General features: G+C 33.8%; 1 protein-coding gene across 1 annotated transcript in view; it reads left to right on the top strand.

The window, feature by feature from the left end:
- Positions 1–4,757: 4,757 nt before the first annotated feature.
- Positions 4,758–9,819, top strand: part of LOC131851498 (alanine aminotransferase 1-like) — a 35,280-nt gene continuing 30,218 nt past the window's right edge. The window contains exon 1 of the mRNA XM_059202004.1: positions 4,758–5,492. Within this exon, the coding sequence (XP_059057987.1) occupies positions 5,259–5,492 (234 nt within the window). The 5' untranslated portion in view covers positions 4,758–5,258. The remainder of the gene's footprint in view (positions 5,493–9,819) is intronic.

Raw genomic sequence — 9,819 nt, 5'->3', positions numbered from 1 at the left:
ATTAGACAGTTGTCTGACATAGTTGAAAATGATCTGTAAAAATACATTAAAAATGAAAATATTGAGTTTGTTTCATTTTATATTTCACTTCAACATTCAATTGATTCATTCGGCGACGCGTGGATATTCTATATATAGCAAAATGAATTGCTGTTCGTTAATCTCGCTAAAACTCAAGAACGGCTGAAGCGATTTAGCTAATCTTAGTCTTGAAATAATCGTGGAGGTCCAGGGAAGGTTTAAACGGTGATAAAATAGGAAAAAATTGCATATAAAATTGTTAAAATAACAATTATATTTTCCCATACAAACGCCCAATACCTGTCAAACAGGTTGCATTAAGAAATTTATTGCTAAACTTCAAAAAACCTTTGACATATTTAATTTTGAGTCGCGGGGTCAGCTATTTTATACATATTTGAAATGGTAAACTGACAACAAGCCTAATGGTAATACTATACTGACGGCCAGAAATTAAGTGGTATTTGAACGCGCCCACACAACGCAAAGTGATAAGTTGGATATAAAACTCATTATTTTATTTACATATATCTAATTGTGTACTGTATTTAAATATTAATTTAAATAAGAACCTAATTCGTGCTACATATTTAATATGGCCGTTCCCGCCATTTTATCAATACAGACTCTGCAAATGCACAGAGTACGTTATTAACAGCCATTACAAATGTTATAGATAAATTAGACCATAAACACGCGGTGTTTGTTACCTAAACGGCTCCGAAACGGCTTTACCGATTTTTATGAAATTTTGTTTACGTACCGGGTAGGTCTGAGAATGGGCCTACATTTTTCCATACCCCAATGATAAGGTGACTCACCCCAAATTTTTTTTTGTACAATAATATTAATTTTTATTTTATTATAATTTAATATTTAAAATTACATTCAACATAAAATTTTCACTCTTACGACCAGCCCTTGATTTTTAATAGACATTTTAATTTATATGGAAGAATAACGTTTGCCGGGACAGCTACTTTAAGTGTTTAAAAAAAAAGTAAAAATATAATAAAAAAAAACGACTGCGAGTCGAAAAATTCTTTATTTGCTTTGTTCAAATCCCAATATAATTCCAACATAATTTCTACCGACGCGACGAGTCACGTCATTCTCGATAGCTTTGTTCAAATCCCAACATAATTTCTACAGACGAGTCATGTCATTCTCAAAAGGCAACAGACTAGTTCGGCGAGTGACATATTTAAATAACATTTTATTACAAATTAATTGCGCCCAAAACCTAAATTTAAAAAAATAAATTGGGTCACCACAGCAATACGTCCGGGTAAGGAGCGTGGGCTCGAGGTCCGTATGCAGCGGACGGCTCGCGAAAGACTGAATATCTTTTTTAGATATCGTAGCAGAGAGAAAGACAAACTTCTTAGCATTCCATGGTATTGTTATGGGGGTGCTGGGTCCATGTAGCAGAGAGGGATACTCCAAGCAGTTCCCCAGACTTGTGACCCGGGTATAGTTGTAAGGATTGAATTTGGGGGATCAATAGGAGAAGCATAGCAAATTCAGATGCGTATGCATTAAGCACAAGTAATCACGCTGGTTTCAGTACCACCACGTGGAGAGCATCCTGATGGTGTAGGATACATTGCTGGTAATGTAACCTCTAGTTCACAGACAAATCCCTCACCCCACCTCATCCCTCCCCGTGAATGCGTTTTTTATAAACCAGCGACGTGGACAGTAGGTCCTTGTATATACTTATTTAAATAGTAATAATAATTTCTCAGGACACACTACCCCCTCTAGTCCCAAATTAAGCAGACCTTGTGTTATGGGTACTAAATATATGGATACATTTTTTTTGTAAAATTTACATACATAATAAAGCACCTAACCCGGTAAAACTACACTCATGAATGGAAATTATTATACTGTCCGAGGAATCGAACCCGCGATCATCGGAAGCAAGGCGATGTTAAACCGCTAGACCACCGAGGCAGTCAAAATAGAAGAATTGTTCATTCTTCTACTAGCTCACAAGCTAGGAACAGGTCAAGGAGACCAAGTTCTTCGCCGACCAAAACTACCTAGAAGTCGAAACACTTTAAAAAAAAATTCAGTTCACTTGGGGGGAAAGAGATTGCTAGTAATGGGGTCTAGTGTCTCCATTGCTAGCAATGTACCATGTTAGTCCGACCTCCACGGGGTTCTCCCTGGAAACCATTCTAGTTAATGTAATAACAGATTATTCCTCATTTTCTTTCAGTTTAGTTACGAATTGTGATGTTGAGAAGAGCTTACTTTCAATCTCTTCCGATGCCGTTGGTACGGATAATATTAGTCGTGCTATGATCCTTCCCATTCTAGATATTGTCCTCCCTATTATCACCAAAATTTTCAATGTTTCCTTATCCTTAGGTGTGTTTCCTTCCGTCTGGAAAGATGCTCATATTATTCCACTTCCCAAAAAGTCTAACCCGAGCTCCTTTTCAGATTATCGTCCAATATCCATTCTCCCTTTCCTCTCTAAAGCTATGGAGCGTCTTGTCCAAATTCAATTAAGTACCTTCCTTTCTAAAAATGGTCTCATAAACTCTCTTCAATCCGTCCTGGTCATAGTACGACTACTGCCCTTGTAAAAATTACAGACGATATTCGTTACGGCATGGAGAACTCCCAGCTTACTGTCCTTACATTACTAGATCTAAGTAATGCTTTCAACACAGTTGACTTCGATATTCTGCTGGGACTGATGCGTTCTCTCAACATATCTCCAATCGTAACTAAATGGTTTCAAACATACCTGTATGGGCGCCGGCAACGCATTCGAATAGACAATCATTTGTCCCAGTGGTGCCATACCTCAGCCGGCGTCCCTCAGGGTGGCGTCTTATCTCCATTACTTTTCTCGCTATTTATTAACTCCATTACTCTCGAACTTCATTCCTCATACCACCTTTACGCAGATGATCTCCAACTATATACACAAGCTCCATTACATAACATCACCTCTGCCATCACTAAAATCAACGATGATTTAGCAACCATTTCAAACTGGTGCAAATCGTACGGATTAATCGTGAATCCTTTAAAAACGCAAGCTATTATAATTGGCAGCCCCTTTTATATCGCCAGAATAAATAGGAACCTTCTTCCGCGCATTGTCTTCAATGGTGAACTCATAGCTTACAGTGACAGTGTGAAAAACCTAGGAATTTACTTTGATCAGACACTATCATGGTCGACTCAAATTATGGAACTTAGTAAAAAGGTTTTTAGTGTCGCTGGTTCATTAAAACGGTTACGTAATTTCTTGCCTTTCGACACCAAGGTTACGCTTGCAAACACCCTATTACTTCCTATTCTGGATTATGCAGATACTTGCTATCTAAACCTCACCGAAGCCCAGTTGAACAAACTTGAGCGTCTTCAAAATGTCTGCATTAGATTCATATTTGGTTTACGTAAATACGACCGCATTTCACAATTCCGTACTCAGCTCAAGTGGCTCCCAGTTCGTTCTCGCCGAGATTGGCATACTCTCTCTTTACTCTATTCTATCCTTTTTAACCCTATTACTCCATTATACCTTAAAGAATCTTTCACATTTCTCGGTGAGGTGCAGAATAGTGGTCTACGAAGTGCAGATAACCTCCTGTTAAAAACTCCCACCCATACCTCTAGTTACTATTCCAAATCCTTCTCTGTACAGGCTGTGCGCCTTTGGAACTCGCTACCGCCCTCCATACGTAATGCTCAATCCTCAGCCATCTTTAAGAACTTAGTTAAATCTCACTTTCTCTCCCCGTAAATACTCTTATGTTCACTTCTTTTCCACTTCTATTGCTTCTTACATTTAGTATAGTGTGTTATTTGTGTAGTATTTATATGTATGTATAATTTTTATGTGTATGTATGTAGTTATTAATTTTAATTTATTTAAGTAAGTTTATATATATATATATATATATATTATATTTTGTTACCTTATTTCCACTCCACGTGCCGCCTACTTTATTTTTATTTATACTCTCTTTCATAAGGTTGTCTGGAAGAGATTGCGTTAGCGATAAGACCGCCTTCTGTACCTTCTTCTTTCTTTAATGTATTGTTATATATTATTTTCTTTTTATGTATCTACTTTTAATATTGGTGCAATAAAGAATTATAAATAAATAAATAAATAACTCACCTGACCTCATGCTCAACTTATCATCCTCCACTGGCGACCCACCCGCGTAAACCGTTATCGCAGGCGGGTGCACCATTCCATTATCATACATGGACAACCTCCTCAACCCACCCTCAGAACAGCAGCAGACTTTCATTTGATTTCATAATACTACTATCTTAAGCATAATAAAAACTTTAAACCGGAAGATAACTGGTCATATTGACCTGTTGCTGCTTCTCAGACCATAAATATAAGATAACTAAATTATTTTTATTTTAAAGATTGTTGACTGCCGGTACAAGTCATTATATCTTAAATGTTTGCGTGATATACAAGATTTTCAAAAAATCTTGTATTCACTTTTAAGATTTTGATATATGAATTTTAATAAATGTCATATAATGTTTTCTGTAAATACGAATTAAATCCACTTAAAGACCGCTTCATTGTAGTTATACAAATGTATTTATAAATTTTTCAGTTTCATCTATCTATATAAAATAATGTTAATCTATTAACATGATAGAAATTATGCTAAAATCGCGTGTACAGGAACGCAGCTGAATGAACGTGATGTAAATGCCAAAAGCCGAGCGCCAAATGCCAAAAAACGAATTTTGAAACATTTTCTTCTTTACGTAATCGGTCAACGTAATTTTAAAAATTCTCTGTTATAATGAACTAGTATATTATTAAAATAACAATAAATATTATTAATTGTGTCCGTATAAGTGATAAAGTGTAGTAATCATTTATAACAAATATCAGAAGTTATTAACTTTAGTTGTAATCAGATAACCCTTTAGGAGGTTACAAGAATACTATTCGGCATTAATATTAATTAATCGCTTCTCGGCATTCGAAGTAACAAGTGTATTTCGTGTTTGTTTACGAAATTATAAGTATCGATCGTTATATGAAATGTATTGCTAGTTTGGTCGCGATCAATATCTTAATTTCTCGGTTTTTAGTCATTTTTAAATACAATTAATATTAATAAAACGGTCAATTAAAATCTTTGTATTTTATTGTTTTATCCAATTGTTCGGTGCAACGAATAGTGATTGTGACGATTATAAAGTAGTGTCACTGATTAAACAAAATGTCACAGATGAGATTGCTAAGTTGCAGCCGGCTGTTGTCTCGCGCCACGACACAGTCGGAGATCGTGGATTTCACACAAAAAATTCCGCGGAAGAACCCCAGTAATACACGCACAATGGCTTCCAAATCGTTGACCATAGAAAACCTAAATCCGAACATTTTGAAATTGGAATATGCTGTCCGCGGTCCTTTGGTAATTCGCGCTGCGGAAATTGAAAAGGAATTACAAAAGGTACGTGTTTTTACATTTTTTTTTGGTAAAAATTATTTATAAACCGTTTTACTCTTGTTAGTGGGTTCTTATTCTTATTTTAAACATAATAAATGCCTATAATGAAATGATATCAAGGTCAAACTTTCACGACTATAAGTCCTTTACAAATGTTTTAATTCTATATGAAATAATTATATTCATTTAAACATATTACTATAATATACAATATAATGTATCTAAATTCTATATTAATATATAAAATCAATTTGTAAAGTAATATTCATATTACCAGTGGGTAGAATTAATATTTTAAAATTTAATGTTACATAAATGTGAGTTTTTGTAAAGATGTCTCTTTGTTACTCAAACATGAAGCACTGGGTGTTAATTGAATTTTGGTACATCATATCGAGATATTCCTTATTCTATTATACTCGGTCAAAGTCACAACATATTGTTAATATTCATTCTTGCATGATATTGTAAATAATTACATTTGTTTCTTGAAGCAAAGTACCAATTAATCAAATTTATAGTAATACTCAATCATTATGTAGTATAAAACAAAGTCACTGTCGCTGTCTCTTCCTATGTATGCCTTGAAAACTACACAACAGATTTTGACACATATTTATATGTATAATACATGTACACCCGGGCGAAGCCGGGGTGGGTAGGTAGTTTAAAATAATTTGTTTTGCCAGCTATGGCTCATTCACTAATGATTTCAATGAGTAATAATGTCATGCTATTGTTATTAATGTGTTACAGTAATTATCCAGTGCATGGAAAGTCTATAGTTATGTTTGTTAGTCACAAATGGTTAAATGAATGTAGTCATTGCATTGTACTTTGATAATGAAATTCACTTGTCACTGTAGTTTTTTAAATGATGATAATAGGGTGCACTTTTCTGCAATAATAGTTTGTTGGTGGGGCACTGATGAGGGTGACAAGATCATGAACATGAGATCAGGTTAGGTTAGTTAGCCAATCGTGGCAAATTCACCATGAATTTATCATAATGGCTTCTAGCTGGAACTCTGTGGAGGTCAACCTGTACACATTATCTACTTTGGTATATTGCTAGCAATGGGGTCAACAGTAGGGTTGCCAAGCCCAAATTAAAAAATCAGGATTGAAAGTTCAAAAAACTAGGACTATCCAGTTTAAAAACAGAACGCAGTAATAGTGTTGCAATAGTTATATTAATATGTAGTAAAATTCAAGTAATTAATATAATCAGGTTTGTAATAAAAGGTATTTAATAAAATTATACTGTTGAAAATCAGTATTTAAGAGGCGCACATATTTAAAAATTCAGGATGCTGCCATATAAGTATTCAGGACTTCTCAGGACACTTCAAAAACTAGGACATGTCCTGCGAAAACAGGATGGTTGGCAACTCTAGTAAACAGTCCACATTACTAATTATTTCCTTCCCAGCTGATATAAAGTTAATTTTGTTTACTCATTTCAATTATTTTCAAAGTTGTACAGTGTAGTTACACATTAAACATCACAGTAAACCAACCTGTATTAAGAGAATCCACAGAGAATAACTTTAATGTATGTTAGTGTGATGTTTCTTACCAATCATCGCTCCCGGGAACTTCTCATACTTTCCCTCTTGGTCACGATGGACCCAGCACCGAAACCGTGAATTCTAAGGCATGCAAAGATTTTGTCACTGCAGTAATGTTACCCACTCACTAATTCTTATGCCATACTTTGTTGGGTTGAGTATAAGATATCTGTGTTGGAGATAAGTCATCTTATGCCTTCATTATCTCTAATTAACACCTTTATTTTAGAGTGCAATAAAGATAAAGTAAGTGTTGGCACACAGACATTAATTAGATAGATAGATAAATGCTTTATTCAACAATTACAAACACATATCATACATGAGATACATTTTATAAATAGAAATAAAGTTTACAAATTAAAAATGCATTAATTACTTATATAAATATTACAAAATAAAAAATGGAGGTGGCTTTATGTGTAGCAATGATGAAGAGGCAACCAACTCAGCATGAAGCTACAGATAAGTCTGCAGCACTGATATTCTGTTGGCTCCTATAATTAAATATATACTTACATACATACATACCTGAATGTATTACACTTCGAGCTCTTAAACAATTTGTTAGTATTACAATGACTGAATCTACATTTTATAAACCAGTGGATATCTGTATTGGTTTTACTATTATTAATTCATATCTATGTACTTAAATACATACTACATTGTGAAACTGTTTGTATCCCAAATAAAATAAAATAAATTCATAAGTAATATGAGCATTATATAAGTACTAAGTTGAATTTATTTTTAATTTAATAGGGATGGTAAACATATTGGCTGGTCTATCATTTGTGGCAACAATTTTTTTGTATAATGGATCACAATGGAATAGTGCTTATATATACTTGCCTGTGCTTATGGTATACCCTGTCAGGACACCAGTGGAGAATGATAGTCAGGGAAGTTAGTCCATTGTGATGAAATTACATGGTTTTCGGGGATCCTCCGTAGAGCTCCACATGTCATTGTACATTACATTATATGGCTAGCAATAGGGTCCTAAGTTTTATTACTAACAATTTCCTTCACCCTTGTGGCAATTACCTCTATTCATGAACAGTGCTATGTATATGTATAGGATTATTATGATATGCAAGTGGTACCTCCCATATGTTGCAATTCTGGTAATATATATTTATTAGAACTTTAATGCACAAATACATAAATAAAGGTGCACATGACGGACTTAACACCTTGAGTCATTTTCTCCGAGTCAACCATTGGGCAAACAGATATTCATGTAGGCGTGCATTAAAAAAATTGAATATAAATCTAAAAAAAAATTAAAATAAACAGAAGATCACTTTAATATGATTAAATATAAATACATATGCGAATATACTTATAAATTATAATACATAATATACATACATACATACAAATACAGATACAATTATAAATTTATCCAAATCAACAGTGAAATTCAGATGCATAGAGGAGGTTAATATCTCTGAAGTAATTAATTTCAAAACCCTCTCCTCATAGAACAAACTGGAACATAAATTACAAGTTAGCATCTGAAATATGTGAGACACATGTGTATAACATTACTAGGACTCATTTGTACTGCACAAACAACAAACATTTGAAGATATTGCCAAATGGAGCTGGAAATGCCACTACACATCTCCTTTGGAAAGTGCACACTCTAACACGAGGAGATAAAAACAATAGTTTCTTAGAATATCCTTCAATACTTGTCACTAAAGAGCCTAGCTTGTGTTTTAAAAATCTATGCAGTTCATATTGACATGTGTACAATTTTAGTGCAGGCGGGTGCAGCATTTCATTATTATCCATAAAAAAAAAATAGATTGGTTCATTTCATTAATTCATTGACCTATTGCCATTAACATTTGTTGCATAATGCTGTACATTGGATCCCCAAACCTATATAGAATAGTTATTTAATTTCTTCAGCTGGGAATTAAATTTGGTACCCATTTGTAAATTACTGTTCTATAAGATTGTTCTAATATAATTGCTATATGCATACCTAAAGATAATGTTCTTATTTTAGCTGACAAGCCTATACTTTCCATGATCATTTGAGTTGAATGATGTCAATGTGATTACTTGATTGATGGGGTTTGGAACTATGAAAGTTATGTATAATCTGATAGCATGGTGCAAATAAAACCTTTATTAACTCCTGTAATCACTATATCTCCTGGCTCATACGTTGTACTTGTGAACGAGTGCTGCTTGTTGGGACTGATCTGCTCCTGTTACTATGACTGATTTAATCTTATTGTATATATATATTAATCCTTACTAATAATATTATAAATGCGAAAGTAACTCTGTCTGTCTGTCTCGCTTTCAAGCTAAAACTACTAAACCGATTTAAATGACATTTGGTACACACATAGATTAGACCCTGAGAAAGGACATAGGCTACTTTTTAATGCGAAATAATGGTTGTAAGAGGTTGAATGGGGAGATGAGTTTGTATGGAAAATCGACATTTTTGCTAGCTAGAACAATGACACTTTTTTATAGCATATTGGTTTAGGTTATTGAATATTTTTTCTTTATTTGGTCAAGGCCACTATATCACGCGATCACAGCTAGTATTAATATAAATAAATTTGATCCTAATAAATCAGTGCTAGTTGGTAGTTTGTATTCACATGTTGTAACTTGAAAAATGTGAATTTGCAAGGATTATTTAAAAGTTTCTTGCTCTTTCTTCTTGTGATGAGAAGGCTTTCCGAATGAGCGGTAGATTAAAAAATTGTTATGACTATTCA

Source organism: Achroia grisella, unplaced genomic scaffold (genome assembly GCF_030625045.1).
Source record: "Achroia grisella isolate CSIRO2021 unplaced genomic scaffold, CSIRO_AGI_Agris_v1 utg784, whole genome shotgun sequence".
Lineage (NCBI taxonomy): Eukaryota > Metazoa > Arthropoda > Insecta > Lepidoptera > Pyralidae > Achroia > Achroia grisella.
This window is presented reverse-complemented; position numbering and strand designations above follow the sequence as displayed.